General features: G+C 38.8%; 1 protein-coding gene and 1 long non-coding RNA gene across 3 annotated transcripts in view; one reads left to right on the top strand and one right to left on the bottom strand.

Moving 5' to 3' along the window:
* Positions 1-852: 852 nt before the first annotated feature.
* LOC122212049 lies at positions 853-15,097 on the bottom strand. Its single transcript, XR_006198960.1, has 2 exons — positions 14,898-15,097; positions 853-1,093 (listed from the first exon to the last, which is right to left on the bottom strand). It is a non-coding gene; the product is annotated as an uncharacterized LOC122212049 (long non-coding RNA).
* Positions 15,098-15,148: 51 nt separating this feature from the next.
* Positions 15,149-22,597, top strand: part of TAF1A (TATA-box binding protein associated factor, RNA polymerase I subunit A) — a 31,343-nt gene continuing 23,894 nt past the window's right edge. The window contains exons 1-3 of one of the 2 annotated variants that reach the window (XM_042925710.1): positions 15,149-15,238; positions 16,623-16,745; positions 21,503-21,672. In XM_042925710.1, the coding sequence (XP_042781644.1) occupies positions 16,625-16,745; positions 21,503-21,672 (291 nt within the window). In that variant the 5' untranslated portion in view covers positions 15,149-15,238; positions 16,623-16,624. Of the gene's footprint in view, positions 15,239-16,622; positions 16,746-21,502; positions 21,673-22,597 lie in introns of those variants that run through there. The other variant, XM_042925711.1, reaches the window with a different exon arrangement.

The raw sequence follows: 22,597 nt of genomic DNA, 5'->3' as shown, positions 1-22,597 counted from the left end.
GACCTCACTAAGAGTTGTTCACAAATGTTCATAGTAGCTTCATTTGTAATAGTAAAAACAAACAAACAAACAAACCCCAAAAACAAAGCGCCAAACAACAACCCAGGTGTCCCTCAACAGATAAACAGATATTAAATTTTGGAATATTGCTTATCAGTAATAAGGAGCTGTTGATACTAGCAACAGTAAGGAGATTCTGAGTGAAATAAACCAGACCAAAAAATATATACTTGTAATTCTATTTATATAAAATTCTAGGAAATTCAAACTAATCTATAATGACAGTTGTTGCTTGGTAACAGGACAGGGAGGCAAGGAACACAAAGAAACCTGGGGGTGTGTGATGGTCTTAGGTGTGTACGCCTATGTCAGATCTTAGAAAACTGTATAATTTAAATACTTAAATAGTATTCATTCATTCATTTATTCATTCATTCATTCATTCATTTTTAAATAGCATTTATAGCTCAGAGAGCCTGGGTGGCTTAGTCAGTTGAGTGTCTGACTCTTGATTTCAGTTCAGGTCACCATGCCAGGGTCGTGGGATTGAGACCTGTGTTGGGCTCTGTGCTGAATGTGGAGCCTGCTTAAGAGTCTCTCTCTCTCCTTCTGCTCATGCTCTCTCTCTCTAAAATAAAAAAAAACAAACAAAAAAACGTTTATATCTCAACAGAGTTGTCAAAAAATTATACCGAGAAAAATAATTTGTAATAATTCACTGAGAGAGATAAAATACTGTTATCCTTAAAGGTAACTGAAGATTTATAAACCAGGTAAATCCTAGTAAAGGTCTTAGTTAAACATGAAAACCCTGCAATTATTTATAAAACAGCGAGTCAGAAAAGCAACAAATACATTTTTGTTTTACTCAGTCAGATCAGCCTGCACAGTATCATTTCTTGCTAGGCATCCTGAGATCTTCTCTCTTCCCAGAGTTCTGACTTCTTTTGTGTCCAGTGTCATCCTTTGTAGCCAGTGTCTAGGAGATGGGTCCACCTGTTACGGCTGTGCCCAAGGAGGCCCAACCTTGGCTCCAATTCTCAAGGGTGGGGGAGGACTCTGGATCCTATTATATTCTTCAGAGTGGAAACTCCTAAAAGATAAACAAATCTTTCTTGTTAATAATAATCATCTCTCTTTGTAACAAGTTGGGGGGGGGGGATGGGAGGCCGACACAACCCTGCCACACAGTAAGTGCTAACATGAAAACACAGTTTCACATTCAAAACAGGTACAAATTCTAAGCACTAAAGAGTTCAATGAAGGAGGAGAATAAATGATAGTGGTGGAATTTGACTTAGGTCTTGGTGAATAGGTGGGATTTAGATTTTAAAAAGAAAGGAAAAGGCAAGTGAAGAAAGCAACATAAGAGAAAAGAGAGCAGAATGTTTAAAGGACAGTAAGGGGATCTAACGTTACCAGAGTGAAATGATCCTAGTGAAGAGTAGTGGGAGATAAATTTGGTGGCCAGAGTAGGTCAGATTACACAAGTCCTTGAAAATCAAGCACAAAACTTAGACTTAATAGAGTAAAAAGCAGAAAGCTATCAGACTTTAAGTGATCATATGACTGAAGTGGAATTAAAGCAAATATCTTGTTCTGAAAGCCACGGAGAATGGAGTTCTGTGTTGGGCATGGCCAATAGGGCTAAATTCTTCGCCACAATCAAAAGCCATGTCAAAGCCATGTCAAAGGGTATGTTGTACTGAGAGTGAGTCATATACAAGGCAAGAATACCTATCAGCATGTGCTATTTGTCTAGTCCTGACAAATATTATCCCAATTTCTATTGCACAAAGAGAGAAACTCAAACATCTGAAATTGCCACTAATATACAGACATATAAGTTCCTGTGTCCGGTTCCACCTAATTTACCTTGGCACTATTTTCACAGAAGTCAAATATTTGATGCTTTGAAACAAATGCAGAACAGATTCCAGGGTGGGGCCTATAAAACCCAATATCCACAGTGTAGACTGTTTGGCTTCCTCCATTTACAGTTTTCAGATATGAATTACTTCCTTACTGAAGACAACAGCAGAGGCGAATAATGTAACCAGAAGTACTAAACTAGGTATGAGAAGTCCAGTCGCACGACTCTAGGCAAGCCATCAATTTTTCTGAGTCTTAGATTCTTCATCAATAAAATTGGGGCAACTGTTTAAAACCAAGTGTTTCTTTAAGAAGCAAATGAGATAATATATTAACAGGCTGATTATGTTGTTTAAGTAATTAAACAGCAATACATCTGGCTCTTAGCCAACAGGGATGGTTAATCAGGGATGGTTAAGATTCTCAGTAAATCAGTGACTGTCACAAAGGAGACCTTTTTTGATACTACCTTCCCTAGAAACTTCCCTTATTAAAAATCAGGAGGGCAGGTAACATCCCCCACAAGGTGTGCTTGACAGTTCAAAAGCGCCTCCTGGAGGAGACTTCAAAAACTGAGAGGGAGAAAATCTATTCTTCTGGGTAACATGCAGTCACAGCAGACCGGTTACAGATAACACATCAGGACAAAGCAAATCTCCTGAATCTTCAGCATTTTAATGAATACATGCGGTACAAAGTTAGGAACAGGAACACGAATACCATTATGAAGACTATTCAAGTGTGAACACCGAACAATTGCATACAGAAAGTGTAGGAGTTCCCTGCAGGTATGAGAGCTCATTCCATTTAAATCTACATGGAATATGAAATGGAATGGAATATATTAGAGGATGAAAGGATGATATTAAACCAGAGTGATTAAATAGAAAATCTAAACATAATCTGATAGTTCCCTTATTTCTTGTGAATTCTCTAGAATATGTTGTCTAATAGCAGTATGATGCCAGCTACAAATATAATTTAAAATTTGTACAAGTCACATTAGAAAGGCAAAGCAAAACAGATGAAATATGCTTTAATAATACATTTTATTTAAACCAGTATATCCAAAATATTATCGTTTTAATGAGTAATCAATATAAAAATTATTAATGAGATATTTTACATTTATCTATTTGTTTATTTTGAGAGAGAGTGTGTATATGTGTGTGCAAGGAGCAGAGGGGCAAAGGGAGAGGGAGAGAGAGAATCTTAAGCAGGCTCCACATGCTAAGCGTGGAGCCTGACATGGGGCTTGATCTCATGATGGTGAGATCATGACCTGGGTAGAAATCAAGAGTTGGAAATTTAACCAACTGAGCCACCCAGATGCCCCAGACATTTTACATTTTTCACTTCATATGAAATCTTTGAAGTCTAGTGTATATTTTATACTTATGGCACATCTCAATTCAGAGTAGGTACATTTAAAAAGAGCACAGCTCTAGAAAGCAGGGATTAAAAATTAACACCAGATCCATACCATATATTTATACATTATTTGCACACACTTAAAGAAAAGCAAACCTTAAAATTCTGTTACAGGATACAAAATATTTTTGGCTAAGCTCTTTTGGAATTTCTGCAGAAAAAGAAAGAACAGTGGTAGTTATTTCAAACCCCCCAATAATTTTGTTTGTTTGCAATTAGAGGTTGAGATTTTTGTTGGAATATCTATAAATTTCGTTGCCTCTTCAGAGGAATCTGAAATCTTTAGTAAAAAGCATGAGCTATGGCCATCATTAAGTTCCTACACGAGTCATGCTTTTATTATTTATTTCTTATAATTATTTAAAACAAGTTAATCATTGTTGACAAGCATAAAGAAACCAAGAATGGCATTTTTAGGGGTAATAACACAATGATACTGCACAAGAGCCCTTATCACTTTAGGCTAAATTCTGGAAAAACACAATTGCAGGTAAGGGACCACAGCATGATACTTGTCTAGGCAAATGTTTCTTGCCTAGAGGTGTATTGGCATTTTGGGTGGGACAGTCCAACCAGTTGCAGGGTATACAACAACTCTGGCCCTGGCCATGAAATGTTAGTATCATCTTCATCATGGCAACGGAATAAAATTGCCCCCATGCATTCCCAAATTCCCCTTTGTCAGAATGGTACCACCCTCCTACTTGGGATACACTGCTTGAGACTTTTGTTAAAATCTGATGGGTAAAAAGCACCCATATTTGGAGCACCTAGCTGGCTCGGTAGGTGAAACATACAACTCTTGACCTTGAGGTTGTGAGTTTGAGCCCCATGTTGGGTATAGAAATTACTTAAAAATAAAATCTTTAAAAAATACGCCCATATTTGTAAATATTCTATATCCCGTGTTTTGTGGTTTCTCTTATCAGCTAAAAGAAAAAGATTATAATATCAACCTAAAAAAAAAAAAAAGAGTCCCTATACATTCCAATGATTTTGCTTTACAGTTTTTGGTTTTTTGGTTTGTTTTTGTCATTAAAGTTAAAACCACCTTACTAGACATCTCACACTTCTGAATTTGTATTTTTCTTCCTCCAAGAATGGTCATATATTGTTCTACTTCCACTTTCTCACATTTGTTCCCTCTTCCACACTGTCTCCTCTTAAATTTAGATCTGAATAAATTGTATTGTTAATAGTCACATTTTGAATTATTTGGAATGAATGTAGAGGGTTTTTTTCTTAATGAAAGAACACGTTTCTTAATTAAAATGTAGGGGAATATAGGTAGAGATGCAGTATGTGGAATTATTAGGATAATAATTATGATAAATATGTATCATTTTCATGATGGCTGATCTCATTTACCCTAATATATCAGGTTTCTCCACAACGGAACATAAAATTACTTCTTAGCGTTAACATCTACTAACTGTATGTTAGAGGATTCAAGTGAAGCAACATACAGTCAGTGACTATCATAAGGACTGAGACGTATGATGATATCAGTAATTATGTTTTAGTAGATCTCTGTTTGGATGCAACAATCATCACCAGGGTGGATATGTATTTTTAAAATTATATGTGTGGGGCACCTGGGTGGCTCAGTTGGTTACACGCCTAACTCTTGATTTCAGCTCAGGTCATGATCTCACGCTTGGTGGAATTGAGCCCCATGTTGGGCTCTGTGCTGACAGTGTGGAGCCTGCTTGGGATTTTCTCTCTCTGCCCCTTCCCTTCTCACACTCTGTCTCTTACTCTCAAAATAAATAATAAACTTAAAAAATTAAAATTCTACGTGAGTATATATGTATATATTCCAACCAAACCTCTTTTGTGAGACTAAACATGAATTAGTACTCTGGTACAACTGTTGGCAAACTGTGGCCCACAGGCCAAATCCAGTCTGCCACCTGCTTTTGTGAATAAGGTTTTATTCAGAACACAGACATTCTCATTCATTTACATTTATCTGTGGCTGCTTTTGTGCTGCAACAGGAGAGTGGAATAGTGGTGACAGAAACCGTATCAACTGAAAAGTCTAAAATATTCATTATCTTTTTACAGAAAAAGTTGCTGACCACTGCTGTAGATTATAAGTTAAAAGTCAAGAGAAAATATCCACAAATAATTTTTCTTTCTTATGGCTGGAATGGGTTTATGAAATAAGATCAAGGAACTGTTAGTTTCTGGGACCAATGTCTCCTCCTTGCAGAAGTGTGCATTTAGGACTAGAAAGCTTCATGTGTCATGTCAGAGGTGGAGAATCCTGGTGAAGTTCATTGTGCCGAGATTTAAGAAATGTCTTTTCTAGAGAATTTTGAGGTGGATCTAATTTTGGGGCTACAGGTATTGATACAGTTTTTCAACATTGTTGAAAACTGTGAGTCCATGAGTTGAGTTGCTCATTAATAGTGTGTAATAATTTCACAGCTATCATCTAACATATGAAAGTATCATAAAAGGCTGTCTATTGGATTGTAGTAGAACGTTTTATAAGTCTATCCATTAAGTTTTATTCTTTTTGCTGATTATAGATGTTATACTCATAAAGCCATGAGTAAAAATATATGATTAGTTCAGTATGGTTACCTTGCAAATTTTGGGCAGTTCATTTTTCAGAGACCTATTTTGTTTTAAATTTTTTAGTGTTTATTATTTTTGAGAGAGAGAGAGAGAGAGAGAGAGAGAGAATGAGTGAGGGAAGGGCAGAGAGAGAGGGAGACACAGAATCTGAAACAGGCTCCAGGCTCTGAGCTGTCAGCACAGAGCCCGATGTGGGGCTCGAACTCACAAACCATGAGATCATGACCTGAGCTGAAGTCGGACACTCAACTGACTGAGCCACCCAGGCGCCCCTTCAGAGACCTATTTTTAAATGTACTTTTTAAGTTGATTTTGGACTCCATGGACAATGAAATATTTGTTGAATCTGTGAGATATTAGAAAGTTTCTAAGCAGTTTGACCTAAGTGAATGTCTCTATCACCATGACGGACAAGGATAAAAGGAATATAGTACTTCTACTTTGAACCGTAATAGAGTAACAGGTACTGCACTTGTCTTTCTGCCACAAAAAAGCATAAAACTAGACAAACTACTTAGAACAATCTTCATCTTATTCTAACAATCTTAGAACAATCTTCATGCACTGATAAACAAGCAGCATGTGACTGTCATACTTGAGAACAAAGCACACAAGGTAAGCTCCATAATTAGGGAGGTGAAGTTCAAGTAAAGTAGTGGCCTTCCTGAGATGAGGAGAAAATTATCAGGGGTCAAAGATATTGAAGTGGCTGAAATTTTGTGGGTTAGAATACCTGAGCTGCCGTAGTGTCGGTGTGTATGTGTGTGTGCATGTGTGCACATATGTGGGGTGGAGGGACACAAATGTGCCAGGCAAGTTTGCCTGTTGCAAGAGGAAGGCTGAAGAGCGATCCTAAAAGTCATGTAGTGCTGAGACATTGGATTTTCAGCCCAGCCCAAGAGCAGCAACTTCTCTAATACTTTAGGCACATAATTGAGAATCCAGAATCAAGCCTTAAGAGAAAGAACCATGCAAAAAATAATAATAATAAAATAAAATAAATAAATAAATAAATAAATAAATAAATAAGAAGCACATGCTAGGGTCAAGTATAAAACCAAAATGAACATGTGATGAAAATAATAAGACCAAAGCTAACATAACCAAAAGGACCAATCAGTGATTAATTTGCATGACACACAGATGTAATATTCTTTAAAGGAAGACAGGATTAGCCAGACTCCCTATAATGTATTATCTACAATTATCTAACATACAATTATTATCAAACATACAAAGATTTAGGAAAATGTGAACCATATGAGAAAAGTAGTCTATAAAAAATTTCTGTGAGATGACCTGGATTTGGGGTTAGGAAAAAAAAATTAAGTAACATTCATAAATATTTTCAAGGACTTAAATGAAGACATCATTGTAATGAATGAAGAGATAAGGGATGTCAGCATATAAGTGAAACTTTTTTTTTTTAAGAAAAACTCCAAGAACTAAGAAGTACAGTAATTAAAATAGAAAAATTTACTAAATGGGCTTATCAGCAGATTGAACACTGAAAAAACAACAAAAAGTTAATTTGAAAATAGATCAGTAGAAATATCTGCTTTAAAAATCAGAAAGAAAAAAATGAACAAAGATTCAGTAACTTGTCAACATCAAAAGAATTTACATGCATACAACTGAAATCCCAGAAAGAGGGGCGCCTGGATGGCTCAGTTGGTTAAGTGGCCGACTTCGGCTCAGGTCATGATCTCATGGTCAGTGAGTTCGAGCCCCGCATCGGGCTCTGTGCTGACAGCTCAGAGCCTGGAGCCTGTTTCAGATTCTGTGTCTCCCTCTCTCTGACCCTCCCCTGTTCATGCTCTGTCTCTCCCTGTCTCAAAAATAAATAAAACGTGAAAAAAAAAAAAAAAAAAGAAAAAGAAAAGAAATCCCAGAAAGAGAGCAGAGAGAAAATTGCATGAAAAAAAAAATATTTGGGGCATTAATGGCTGAAAATAACCCAAATTTAGTGGGGAAAAAACCTTACACATATAGGAAATTCAGTGAATAACAAGTAGAATATTTACAAAACAAAACAAAACCCATACTTAGACACATTATAGTCAAACTGACATTAAACCAAATGGGGAAGAAAAAGTCTTGAAGGCAGCCAGAGAAAAGTGATACATTACACATGAGTGAAAATGATAAAAATGATAGCTGACTTCTCATCAGAAACAAGAGATCAAAAGACAGGGCACTTGGCTGCTCAGTTGGTAAAGCATGCAACTCTTGATCTTGGGGTTGTAAGTTCGAACCCCATATTGAGGGTAGAGTTTACTTTAAAAAAAAATAAAGAGAGGGGCACCTGGGTGACTCAGCTGATTAAGCATCCAATTCTTGATATCGGTTCAGGTCATGATCTCTCAGTTGTGAGATCGAGCCCCACATTAGGTGCTGAGCTGATCATGGAGCTTGCTTGGGATTTTCTTTCTCTCTGCCCCTCCCCCACTATTGCTCACTTGCTCTCTAAATAAATAAACTTAAAAAAAGACAATGGAAGGGCTTAAATAACGGGAAGACAAAAATTGCCAATTCAGAATTCTACATCCAGAAAAAGTATCCTTTAAAACAGAAGACACAATAGACATTTTCAGGTAAATGAAAACAGAAAATTCAACACCAATAGACCTATACCATAAACAATGTTAAAAATTTCTTCAGTATTAAAGACAATGACTCATCTGATGAAAATTGAGATCTATAATGTTTTAATTTCCTTTACTGTGTAATGAATTTAGTGGTTTAAAATGATTATCATTTATTATTTCTTCCTATTCTGTGCCTTAGCTAGATTTAACTGGGTGGTTCTTCAGATTTGGGTGTTATTGGCCTACTTCACCGATGTGGCTGCATTCAGCTGGGAAGTTGGCCAGGGTTAAAACTTCCAAAATAGCTTCATTCACATGTTTGGTGACTCAGATGTGGTAGCTGAAATGGCTGGGATAGGCCTCTCTCTTTCCAAATGTTTTTTTATTATTCAATAATCTAACCCAAACCTATTTACATGCTGGCTGGATTTCTAGAAGACAGAAGTAGAAGATGTAAACCTTCTTAAGGTTTATATCTAGAACTGGCATGGCATCAGTCTTCGGCATATTTTGTTCATCAAAGCAAGTCAAAAGACACACCCAGATTCAAGGGAAGAAGAAATAGACTCCACATCTTTTTTTTTTTTTTTTTAATGTTTATTTATTTTTGAGAGAGAGCATGAACAGGGCAAGGGCAGAGAGAGAGGAAGACACAGAATCTGAAGCGGGCTCCGGGCTCCGAGATGTCAGCACAGAACCTGATGCAAGCCTCGAACTCATGAACCATGAGATCATGACCTGAGCTGAAGTCAGACGCTTAACCAACTGAGCCACCCAGGCGCCTCTAGACTCTATGTTTAAATGGGAGAAGCAACATGAATGTGTGGGTGGTAATGGAAAGAATTTATGACAGCTATTTGAAGATTATTAGAAGGAATGAAAGCACTGAAAATAGTAAACATGGATAAATATAAAAGACAACATACACATTTCTCAATTTTTTAAAGGACATATGACCATTTAAAGCAAAAATTATAATGAATGTAGATGTAACATACAAGACAACAAAGCATAAAGGATTTGCAGGTGGTGGTGTAAAACTATACAAGGTAAGGCTCTTTTATTTTATGTGAAGTATCACAATTTTAGCTCTAGGAATATTGATAACTTAAGAATGCATACTGTAATTCCTAAAAACATACAGTTGAAAGCCAACAGAGGAATTCAAGTGGAATACTAAAACATTTGATTAATCCAAAAACTGGCAATAAGTGAAGAACAGAGGAACACAAAACTAATGGAACAAATGAGAAACACATATCAAAATGACAGACTTAATTTCAATAATATAAATTATTATAATTAATATAAATGGATAAACGCACCAATTAATAGGTAGAGGTTGTCAGATTGAATTAAAAATAGGAAGATCCAACTAATTATTGTCTACAAGGGAAGCACATTTAAAAAACCATGGTTGAAAGTAGAAAGATAGAAGGATATAGAACACACTGACAGTAAGCTGAGAAAGTGTCAGTGACTATATTAATATAAGAGAAATTTCACTTTAAGAGGTGTTATCAGACACAAAGATTTTTCACAATGATAAAATGCTTGTTTCATCAGGAAGACACAAGAGACAACAGTTAATGTACTCAAAATAACAAAACTTTAAAAATATGTAAAGGACAATGGAATACTAGTTGGCAATGAGAAAGGATGAAATATGGCCTTTTGTTGCAACGTGGATGGAACTGGACAGTGTTATGCTAAGTGAAATAAGTCGTACAGAGAAAGACAGATACCATGTTTTCACTCTCATGTAGATCCTGAGAAGCTTAACAGAAGACCATGGGGGAGGAGAAGGAAAAAAAAAAAGTTAGAGAGGGAGGGAGCCAAACCATAAGAGACTCTTAAAAACTGAGAATAAACTGAGGGTTGATGGGGGGGTGGGAGGGAGGAGAGGGTGGGTGATGGGCATCACCTTTGGGATGAGCACTGGGTGTTGTATGGAAACCAATTTGAAAATAAATTTCACATAAAAAAATAAAAATAAAAATATGTAAAGGAAAAACTGACCATACTAAAGGACAAAAGAAATACACAAATCCATTGTAAGAAATTTTAACTCCTCTATTTTGGTAATTAAATAGTGAAACTATAAAAAAAGTCAGTAATGATATAGAAGATCTGAACAAAACTATCAACTACCTTAACCCCATTGACATTGATAGAATTCAATGCTCCACAACTGTAGAACACATTTTTTTTCACTGCCCATGGAACATTTACCAAGATAGACCACATTTGGGGGGACAAAATAAGTCCCAACAATTTTTATAATATTGATATCTGACAAAGTTTGTTTTCTGATCACAGCATAAATAATTTGGTAATCTCTAGACAGATGAAGAAAAAGAGATGGAAGATGCAAATGATCAATACCAGTGTTTTAGGTATCTATTGCTGTGTAACAAAGTACTCCAGAATGTAGTGGCTTAAAACAAGAACCATTTTATTGCTTACCTTTTGTGAGTCAGGAATTTGCACAGAGTTCAGTGAGAACAACTCACCTCTTTCATGTGTTGTTAACTAGACTCACTTGTGCAGTTGAACTCAGCTGTTGGCGGATCTGGGTCACAAGGTCTGGGAAGGCCTTCCTCATATGTTTGGATAAGATGCAGACTGGTGGCTTCATGTGGCCTCTCTCCATGTGGTGTTTCATCTTTCAGAAACTTTTTCTTCCTGTGGTCTTTCTTTCCAGTAAGATTGCCTGAACATTTTTGTTTTTAAATTTTTTTTAATGTTTATTTATTTTTGAGAGAGAGCGTGAGTGGGGGAGGGGCAGAAAGGGTGACAGAGAATCTGAAGCAGATTCCGTGCTATCAGCACAAAGCCCAAGGTAGGGCTTGAACTCATGAACTGTAAGATCATGACCTGAGCCACAGGTGGATGCTCAACTGACTGAGCCATCAACGTGCCCCCAGATTGCCTGAACTTCTTAATGAGTGGCTCAGGGCATCAAATGGGCAAAAAATGAAGCTGTGCCTTTGAGGATATAATTTTTTTTTCTCAATTCTGAGCCTGGGGTGGGATCCTAGTCCATGTATTTTGAGGAGTTTGTAGTTAGAGAATATTTTTCTCTATATTGTTATGTAAGCTATCTTTGTTTTTTACTTTCATTTTTGCCACATTCCTTTTTTATCTTGTTCATATTACCAGCTATGATACCGTATAGACTATGATGATGTCTCTTCAACTGTTTGGTTATCTAAAGCCTGACTTTGGGGTGCCTGGGTGACTCACTTGGTTGGGCGTCTGACTCTTGATGTTGGCTTGGGTCATGGTCTCAAGGTTTGTAGATTTGAGCTGCAAGTCGGGCTCTGCGATGGCAATGCAGACCCTGTTTGGGATCCTTTCTCTACCTCTCTCTCTGCCCCTCCCCTGGCTCATGTGTGCATGCATGCTATCTCTCAAAATAAGTAAACATTTAAAAATGTTATTCACTGGGAATGCAAACTGGTGCAACCACTCTGGAAAACAGTACGGAGGCTCCTCAAAAAATTAAAAATAGAACTACCCTATGACCCAGCAACTGCACTAGTAGGTATTTATCCAAGGGATATAGGTATGCTGTTTCGAAGGGGCACATGCACCCCAATGTTTATAGCAGCACTATTAACAATAGCCAAAGTATGGAAAGAGCCCAAATGTCCATTGATGGATGAATGGATAAAGAAGATGTGGTATACACACACACACACACACACACACACACACACACACACACACACACAATGGAATATTACTCAGCAATCAAAAAGAATGAAATCTTGCCATTTGCAACTACGTAGATGGAACTAGAGGGTATTATGCTAAGTGAAATTAGTCAGAGAAAGACAAAAATCATATGACTTCACTCATATGAGGACTTCAAGATACAAAACAGATGAACATTAGGGAAGGGAAGCAAAAATAATATAAAAACAGGGAGGGGGACAAAACATAAGAGACTCTTAAATATGGAGAAAAAACAGGGTTGCTGGAGGGGTTGTGGGAGGGGGATGGGCTAAATGGGTAAGGGGCATTAAGGAATCTACTCCTGAAATCATTGTACTATATGCTGAAAAACTTGGATGTAAATTAAAATATAATTAAAAAAATGTTATTAATTATCAGCAGTGCCTGGGTGGCTCAGTCAGTCACCTGACTCTTGATTTCAGCTCAGGTCACGTTCTCACAATTCGTGAGTTTGAGCCCCACATCAGACTGTGTACTGACAGTGTGGAGTCTGCTTGGGATTCTCTCTCTCCCTTTCTCTCACTGCCCCTCCCCCACTCACATTCTTTCTCTCTCTCTCTCTCAAAATAAATAAATAAACAAAAAAATGGGTGATGGGCAATAAGGAGGGCACCTGTTGGGATGAGCACTGGGTGTTGTATGTAAGTGATGAATGATGGGAATCTACTCTTGAAGCCAAGACTACACTGTATGTTAGCCAACTTGACAATGAATAAATAAAAAAAATAAAAAAATAAAATGTTATTATCAAATTAAATTCTCTTTAGCCCTGTAAGGCAACTGTAAGGACATCTTTCTGTTCCTTAGAATATGTTTCTTTCTAGATTGAGTTTAGGAAACATTCTGTGTGCTTTGTTTTATTTTATGTTTGCATTTTTACCATGTTATTTCTTTTTTTTAATCTTGTTTATGTTATTGGATGAGATATAGTACCGTCACTTTATTTTACGTCCTTCACCAACACATTTTATACCAGAACTGTACTATGGGAAAGGGAAGGGTTAGGTAGAGTATATAAAGATTCATTCTTAACTTCCTTTTATCTACAGTTACCTAAAACTGTATGAGAATATAAAGGTAAACAAGAAATTTCTTCTCCATCTTTGTGAGAGCATGAATTTGGGTGAAATTACACCTTGCAGAACTCAATAAAGGAAATTTCTTTTAAGATGGAGCCAGGAGGCCAGAAAGGGTAGCTCTCAGGCCCCACCACTCATTGCAACCCTTTGCAGATCCAATAGGACCAGACTACTTTGCATTCCCAATAGGAAGAAACCTACTTCACTATCCCAGTAGGAGAAAGGAGGATTTTCCCTTTGCCCAGCAACAGCCCAGCCAGTGACAAACTGTCACAACTCAGCCAATGAGAAGCCACTATACTTCAAAGTCCCAGTTTACTGCAATGGACTTGTTGTTTATAAGAGCTCCCCCCAACTCCCCCCTATCCTCTATAGAAGAGTGGTCCTTTCCTATGTTCTTTGGACTTGCCTAAGGCTTTTGCTATAGCTTCCTTGTCCCAAATTCCAATTCCTCTGCTAGTCCTGAATAAACACATTTTGCTGGTAAAATAATAAGCCGTTTTACTTTTCAGGTCAACAACTTCATGGCAAAGGAAGAACTGTAGCCGGACCAAGCCTCGAGACTAGAAGATTATGGCTGTGTTATTTTGTTTGTGTGCGTTGCTGGACCACATCATCACTTAGGTCAGCCTTGCTGCAGAGGCAGAGCATTGCAAAGAGTTACAGCACAAGAAGCAGAAGTAGGAATTTTTCTTTCTTTTTAAGCAATCTGTATGTCCAATGTGGGGCTTAAGCTCACCACCCCGAGATCAAGAGTTGCATGCTCTACCAGCTGAGGCAGCCAGGCGCCCCTGGAACTTTTCTTGCAAAATCATAGCTACTGCGCGGTGCTTATGAGGAAAATTCAGAATCAAGTATTTCTGCCATTTTAAGGAATTCCTATAGAAACCCTTACTACACCCTTTCATCAATTCTACAACATTGATTCTGCTCAGATGGTTTGCTTTCAGGGTACAGAAAACTCCGATTCCTATGCCATTATTTGTGCAGTCTTAAGTATGAACAAAATTGATGTAATGACTTTAAAGCTAACTCCTTGTAACTTTTCCTCCTTAGTCCTAGTTCTGTTCTCTGAAGCTTTGAAAAAATGGTCTGACCTTCTTTCACAGACCAACCTTCCCAGTTGTGGAGATAACATACTGTGTTCCCATGGGTCTCTGCCTCTCCAGGGTCATCTTACCCAGAACTCCTCAACTTTCCCTCATTTTACATTTAATCATCTTACTTTTTGTCCCTCTTTCATGTAAGTTTGTCAATGCTCCTCATGAAAAGTGGCCCCCAGATGGGTCCCCGGAGTCCTCTCAGCCGAGAGGGAAAAAGATATTCTTGCTCAAATTTGGGGGAGGGTGCCAAATGACTTAAATTCAAAGATAAAACTTTAAAAGAAGAGAAAAAAAGATGTCAAGGGAGCAATTAAGAGGTTATGCACCTTTATCTTGGCCAGGACCACTAACCACGCCTCTGAGGTTTGCGCAGTGCGCCCCTGGGCCAAGAAAAAAAATTTAATTAATTTAAAGATTATAGTACAGTGGTAACAGTACTCTGGTAATGGTGGTATAGTACTCTGGTAATGTTGCATTCTGCTTTTTCGATTGCTCACCTCAACCAGCCACCATCCCCTCGTCCCACTCTCCAGTTGCACTTAAAGTCTCCCATTTTCCAACTGGAACAGAGTAAGACACAAACGAAAAGCCAACGCGGTGGGAGGACAGCTGCGCGCGGACACTTCCGGGGTTGAGCGGCGAAGGGCGACGCCTTCGCCACAGAAGGAGGAGTTAGGGGCGGAGCCGCGTCCGCGTGCCATCTGAGAGCGCGGCGGAGTTTGCGCATGCTCACACGAAGCAGGCTCTAGCTCCGCTTCCGGTGGGGGTTCGCTCCTGCAGTTCACGAGTAGCAGGCAGGCTGCGTTTAGTGCTGCGGGGAAGAGTCGGCTTCAGGCGGGTAAGTGGCGCCTCTTTTGTCCATCAATCATGGCAAGCATTCAAAGTAGAACCTGAAGGGCTGTGCTAGGACTAACCCATGTTCTGCTGCTACTTTCTCCTGACGTTCTGAAACCTTTATTTCTGAGCACAAGGCGAAAGGGGTGGAGAAGCTGTGGGTGCCGTGGCAACTGCATGGCAACAACTTAGTTTTTTTAGAATTTGGAGAAATTGGGAGAGCTGCTTCTGTAAGGGCTCGTTAAAGTACGTGTGCGTCGGATGCAAATTTCGATGTTATGTCAGTCCCAGGCGCCTAAACCGCAGAATTTTATTTTAAAAGATGTACTCTGGCTGTAATGTTGGAGTAGCAGGATTTGAGGTGGGGTAACTAGTTGGAAAGCTAATTCAGTGATCAAGACACAGTCTGAAGATGTCCTGTCCTGAACTGGGGTAGTGGTGTAGGATTGCGGAGAAGAGGGAAAATTGGAGAAATTCCAGCCGTTAGTATCAGCTGGACCAAAGAATCGATTGGATGTGGGGAATGAGGGACAGGAGCCCTGAGCATCTTGAGGATTAAGTCCATTCTTCGCTTGGCATATGGCCGTCTTTCTAGATTCGTTTCCCTCCATCAGTTCAGTCTTCTGACCCCGTCCTCCACGCAGACCCAAGACTCTGTGCCAAGTAGTTTGATGCTCTAGTTCTAGAATATTGTCCTCACCTTTTTATGATGTTGGGTCAGTTTATATAATTTCATTACGCCCCTCAGTTTTTTTCCAACATGAAAATGAAATAAAATAATAGTCCTTCTCTCAGGATTTTTATAAGGATTAAGGGAGATAGTTTATATGCTTGGTATATAGAGAAGGATCAATATATGGTTATTACTAATACTGTTATGTACTTGCATCGTTTTATTATTATGTGTCATTTTGCTATATCTTCCCCTGGACTTGCGTTGGGTGTTTTTTGTTTTTGTGGGTTTTTTTTGAAATTAGGAGCAGTATCTTCTCTATCTTTGTATGTTCTTGTAATATAGTAGTAAAGATTAAAAAAATTTTTTTGAATGGATCATTTATTTGGGCTGTTGTTGACATAATTAAATTTATTTCTTACTTTATAGGAGCTACCTGGGGGGTGCCGGGGTGGCTCAGTCGGTTGAGTGTCCAACTCTTTGATATCAGCTAAGGCCTTGACCTCAGGGTCGTGAATTCAAGCCCCACATTGGGTGTAGAGCCTGCTCAAAAAATAAATAAGTTAATAAATAAAACGCAGGAGCTACCTGGTAGAATGAATTTTGCTGATCAAATATTATCTATTAGATAAAAAGGTAGCAGTTTTTTTATATAACTAAGAAGGCCGGGAAATGAGATGTACAGATGGTAACTGATATTCTCCGTTTGGAACAGGTATGAGTGATTTCAGTGAAGAATTGATAAGGTCCAAGACAGAGGATGACCAGGAGGAATCATGTGTATTGTCTGGTACAGGAATGTATTTTCCTTGGCTCCAAAAGCATATAGACACTGTGGGTAAGTAAAACAACATCTAGCCATTTTAACTTTAATGCAGGGAGATGGTAAGATTCAGTATGGACACAAAATTAATAAGTAAGTTCAGTTGCAAGATGTGCCTCTATTCGGGTTTTGAGGCCGTAAGCAAAATGATCATTTAAAACAGAGATCCCTTTCCTACTTTTCCTTTGAACTAATAACATAACAGATAATCTGTATTATGATAGATTCCTTTTTCCCCCCCAGTAATACTTATTAGTCACTTATAAGCCTCGCATTGGCTAAATATTGGGATACATAGATGAATAATATATGGTCACTGGCAGTGAGGAGTACATATGTAGGAAGTGTTTTTAAGAAATTTCTGTTGTTTTGCATTGAAATTATTCCTAATATAATTGATCTATAATAGGTTCCAAAAAAAGAACTTTTCTCTCTATAAATATGAGCAAATGTTTCTGTGGAGTATATTCCCTGTAAGAATATATAAAAGAAGCAGTTATGTGTATATTATTGACCTGTCGGATGGTGTACTTCTGGGAATATATCAGAACTGGCACTTAGTACCCTCAAAACATCTCTCGTAGACTAGCCATCTTTCCCCTTGACTGAGATTCTTTGGCTCCTGGAGTTTGCTCCCGTTTCTTTATCTTTTAGTTTTAATATTATCTCATTTAGTTATCTCAGTAAATTAATCCTCAGTAAATCCATTTGCTGGGCGTTTTAGAGTTGAGGGAAATGAATCCTGAAGAAGTTAAACTCTAGATGTTGGTATCAGGAGTTAAACCAGGTCCATCTGATCTCAAAGCTTATACTTTTGACAACCGAAATATAATTTTATTAATGAGGTATTATATGTAAAGTGCTTAGTGCAGAGCCTCATACATAGTGAATGTTGGAAAAAATAATAGTTTCTTTCCTCTCTTCTCGTTTTAATTTTGCTAATGACCGTACATGGTTTAAGCTAGCTTTGAATGGTTGGTACTTAAGAGTGAATGCTACTTCCCCGCCTGATAGGGAACTAGTAATCTCAAGTTCCTGCTGGTTAAGATATACTTGGGCAAGTTTTTGTCATCAGGGTTCTATAGAGAACTGGAGTCAGTCTGAAAGCAGACAGGTTTAACACCAGAATTTACATGCTTAGAAATGTTTTAGAAGTTATGAATAGCCTGTTAAACCCAAAATACTTTATGCCTGCAGTGAACAATAGTTTCAGGTAATATTGACATTGTAGTGATAAATGACCATACTAGGAAAACAAAATTGCCCAACAATTATTAATTTTTTTATTCTAGTAAATATCTATTGGCGTTCTGAAGGGTATGCCCTTTAGAATAAAAACTTTGAAGGCAGAGGCCACTCTGAATTAAAACTATACGTTACGTGACACCTGGCTGTCTGTTGGTGAAGTGTGCAACTCTTGCTCTCAGGGTTGTAGGTTCGAGCCCCACGCTGGGTGTAGAGATTACTTAAAAATAAAATTTTAGAAAACAAACAAAAAAACTGTGTCGAGTACCTAGAGTAGTACTTGGCACAAAATAGTGCTCAAAAAATATTTGTTGACTGACAAGTTTCCAGATTCTTTCAAGGGCAGTAGAGATAGGCTGATGGTGCTGGTTCTCTATTGTAGCTCATTTCATGTCAAATTTCTTTTCCTAGGCAGTTATTTTTGAAAGTGTATCAGCAACAAATAGGATGATCTTTTGCTCCTAAAAGAATGAAATGAGAGGTATTCCTGAGGTAACTAGGCTGAATTGCAAGACAGAAGGGGAATTTTCCAAGAATTTAAGGACAGTAGTCTAAAGTCCCGACTTCCAGGCTGAGTAGTGAAAACTTGAGGGGTTGGCCTGAGGTCAGTCCTCCTTTAGGTAAATAAATGAGGTTTTAGGGAAGAGGTGTTTTGTCAGTTTCCCGGACCAGCTGCTGCTTGGATCTTGCTAAATGCAGCTTCTTATTCAGAGAGCTGGGTGGGGCATTCTGTTAAGTTCCCTGGTGATGCTAAGGCTTTTGTTTCCAGGACCACACTGAATAGCAAGCAATAGGATCTCCATGAGATTTGTAAGTATTTTTAAAAAGTTTGAGAAACCCTAGTGTAGAGCCGTTGTGTTGAAACCTGTTTTGTTTGAGTACCCTTTTTTTTTCTTTTCAATTATGTACTGCCTTGCATGGTTTTAAAGTGTCATCTAAAAAGTGTGTTTATTGTAAGCTGAATAGTTGCAAAAGATCTAATTTCCAACATATTTTGGCATTTTTAAATGAAATTAAGTTTACTACTTTTAAAAATATATCCAGTGGAATCTAAGCAGCATAGGAATGTGATGCCTTTCACCATCCATTTAAAAATATTTATGAAAAAAAATTTTTTTAATGTTTATTTTTGCGAAAGCACAAGCTAGGGAGGGGCAGAGAAAGGGGGACAGAGGATCCCCTCTGGGCTGTGCACTGACAGCAGCAAGCCTGATGTGGGGTTTGAACTCAGGAACTGTGAGATCATGGCCTGAGCCAAAGTCAGACACTCCACCAACTGAGCCACCCTGGCACCCTGAAAAAGATTTTAATTGATGAAGATTTTATACTGTTTGTTTTCCTTTCATACTTTTGTTTTTACAATAAAACTGTGTATCTACATTTAATTATTTTTTGTTAATATCCTATAGGACTTTAGGTACTAAGATTTTGTCTGGAGTGAGACATCATAATTTATGGTTTTACAAAACTGATGCTAACAACATAAGTATTAAAAGTTGTGTTAAAATTTAGGGGCACCTGGATGGCTCAGTTGGTTAAGCATCCTATTTCATGACCATGGCTCAGGTCATGATCTCACGGTTCGTGGGTTCGAGCCCCGCATTGGGTTCTGCGCTGACAGCTCAGAGCCTGGAGCCTGCTTCAGATTCCGTGTCTTCCTTTCTCTCTGTTCCTCCCCTGCTCATGTGCTGTCTCTGTCTCTCTCTCTCAAAACTAAATAAACATTTAAAAAAAACTTAAAAAGTTGTGTTAAAATTTAATTAAAAGTAAATTTTTATGACTTCATTTCTTTTTTTTTTTTTTTTAATGTTTATTTATTTTTCACAGAGAGAAAGAGAGAGAGACAGAGCATGAGTGGGGAAGGGACAGAGAGAGAGGGAGACACAGAGTCCGAAGCAGGCTCCAGGCTCTGAGCTGTCAGCACAGAGCCCGATACGGGGCTCGAACTCACAAACCATGAGATCATGACCTGAGCTGCAGTCGGTCGCTCAACCGACTGAGCCACCCAGGTGCCCCATGACTTCTTTATTTCAATAAAATAAATAAGGTTATCACTTTTTTCCAATGATTTGATATATCCGTGAAGGAGTAGCATGTATTTCTGGAATGAGAAAAGATTTAGCTTCAGTTCTATTTTGTTTTTATTGATGTAATTCTGAGAAACCTTAGTTACATGAGTAAGTAGATGGCATTGGATAGAGTGTAATTGTAGCAATGTATCAGGTCTTTGAATTCTTGAATTACTCATGACAAAATTGCGTAGTGATCTGTTATAAAGAATTCTTAAGTCCTTCCACGCTTTTGATAAGCAAAGACTTGGAAATCACCTGACTTGCCAAAGGGTTTGTTAGAGTCAGTCACTGTCCCAATAGTTACACCTACATTTTCACCTTCAGGTAGTATATATTGATTTTGATTGTGAAGCCTTGACTGTAGCATGGTTCTCTAGGAGATTGATTTTAGGCATGAGTGAGTATGTGAGGAAGTTGAAGATCTGCAAGTCAATTGCTCTGAAACTGTCTTTGCCCAGTACCTGTAAGTCTCTCTGTATTCCCAGGGGTCAGGGTACCCCGCGGGAGGACCTCTGACCTAGCGGGGTCCTGTGGTGGTGTGGGAAGGAAAGAGGAGGTGTCAGTATGCCACCTGTTACTCCTAAAACAGGGTTGTGGGGTGCCTGGGTGGCTCAGTCGATTAAGCTCTGACTTCAGCTCAGGTCGTGATCTCACGGTTTGTGGGTTTGAGTGTCGCATTGGGTTCTATGCTGACAGCTTGGAGCCTGGAGCCTGCTTGGGATTCTGTGTCTCTCTCTGTCTGCCTCTGCCCCACTCACACGTGCGTGTGCTAGCTCGCTCTCTCTCTCCCTCTCTCTCTCTCTCTCTCTCCCTCCCCCTCTCTCTCTCTCTCCCTCTCCCTCTCTCTCCCTCTCTCTCCCTCTCTCTCCCTCTCTCTCTCTCTCTCTCTCTCTCTCTCTCCAAAATAAACATTAAAACACAGTTGTAACTAAGCCCAGATGTTCTTAAGGTGAGGATTGTTGATCCTTTAGAGATATAAACGCTAATGTCTTCAGCTGTTAAATCTCATTTGTGTTTAATGTCATTGAGTTACTAGAACTCGGTCCTTGAATAATGAAAGCCCACCTCTGAGAGTTTTCAGAATACTGGTAGTTAATACAGGACATGCTTGTCTAGGATAACCCTAATGATTTTTACCCATTCTAAATACTTGGGACTTGCTTTTGGGGCCCAGATTGTTTGGTGCAAAATGAAAGGATGATTGGATCTGATCTGGAAGCTCTGGTACCCCGGTAGCCCATGAACATCAAGTCAGGTTTTTCTTTTCCATTTGCTGAGACTAGTAAAAATAGCGTGCAAGAGTTTGTTTCAAGGGAAGCTAGCTTTGATATTAGGGCCGGGCTGGGTTGAGTAATAATTACTGTCCTGCTTGTTAAAATTTCTGCTTATCAGAAAGGACTTTTTTAACACTTGAATTGGGATCACTGTGGGTAAAGACTTCTTTTTAATCTGTAGAAACTGGAGGAAAAAAGGAGAAGGATTTTGCTCAGACAACCAGTGCTTGTTTGAATCGTATCCAAGAAGCTTTGCTGAAGCACCAGTGGCCACAAGCTGCAGGGTACATGCACAGTTACTTCCAGATCCTGGAAGATTCCGACAGCCACAAGAGGCAGGCTGCACCTGAGGTAAGTGAAGTGTGAACCTGTGGGAGGAGATTACGGCTACCCGAGAGAGTTTCTGCCCCTTGAGCGCCACCCAGAATAGCTTTTGCAAGGATCGCAAATTGATTTTTCTAAAAGCTACTGAAAGTGGTTTTGGGTGGAGAATTTATACTGGGACATTTTTTCTTGCACATCTTTTTACTTGTTAGGATTTTATTTTATCTTTTAAGTTTATTTATTTATTTTGAGAGAGAGAGAGGGAGGGAGGGAGGGAGGGAGGGAGGGAGGAGGGGCAGAGAGAGAATCCCAAGCAGTCTCCACACTGTCAGTGCAAAGCCCAACTCGGGGGTCAAACTCAGGAACCGTGAGATCATGACCTGAGCCGAAGTTGGACGCTTAACCTACTGAGCCACCCAGGAAGGGCTACTTATTAGGATTTTGAAGGAAACTAAAAATATTTTGAACTCTGAATTCTCAGATTCCCCACTATTCATTCCTTCCTTCTAAATTCTCCTTCCTTTCCATGTGTTGTTATTTTTCCCTCTCCATAGGATGTTTCCTATCATCATACCAACGTGTTGTTTCTTGCGTCTTAAAATCATCTCTTGACCCCCATTTTCTCCATAGGTGTGTGCCATTTTTCCACTTCCCCTTTCAGCCAAACTCCTTGAAAGGATGTGCATACTTGTTCTCGCCAAACCTTCTCCAGTTAGGCCCCTCTGCCCACCAGCATCACCGTTTCTACCAAGTTGCTTTGTCAGGGTCAGCAGTGATCTCCAGGTTGCTAAATCTGGTGCCCAGTTCTCAGCGCTCGAGTAACTTGACCTGTCAGCAGTATTGAAGACAGTAGATCGCTGCCTCCTATGTTGTGATAAGCTTTCTTCATCTGGCTTCCAGGACACTGTTTCTCACTTTTCTCTCTTGCCTCACTGGCCTTCCTCAGCCTCCT

This window comes from Panthera leo, chromosome F3 (genome assembly GCF_018350215.1).
Source record: "Panthera leo isolate Ple1 chromosome F3, P.leo_Ple1_pat1.1, whole genome shotgun sequence".
In the NCBI taxonomy this organism is placed as follows: domain Eukaryota; kingdom Metazoa; phylum Chordata; class Mammalia; order Carnivora; family Felidae; genus Panthera; species Panthera leo.
The sequence above is the reverse complement of the archived record's forward strand: the minus strand, read 5'-3'. Positions and strand labels throughout refer to the sequence as shown.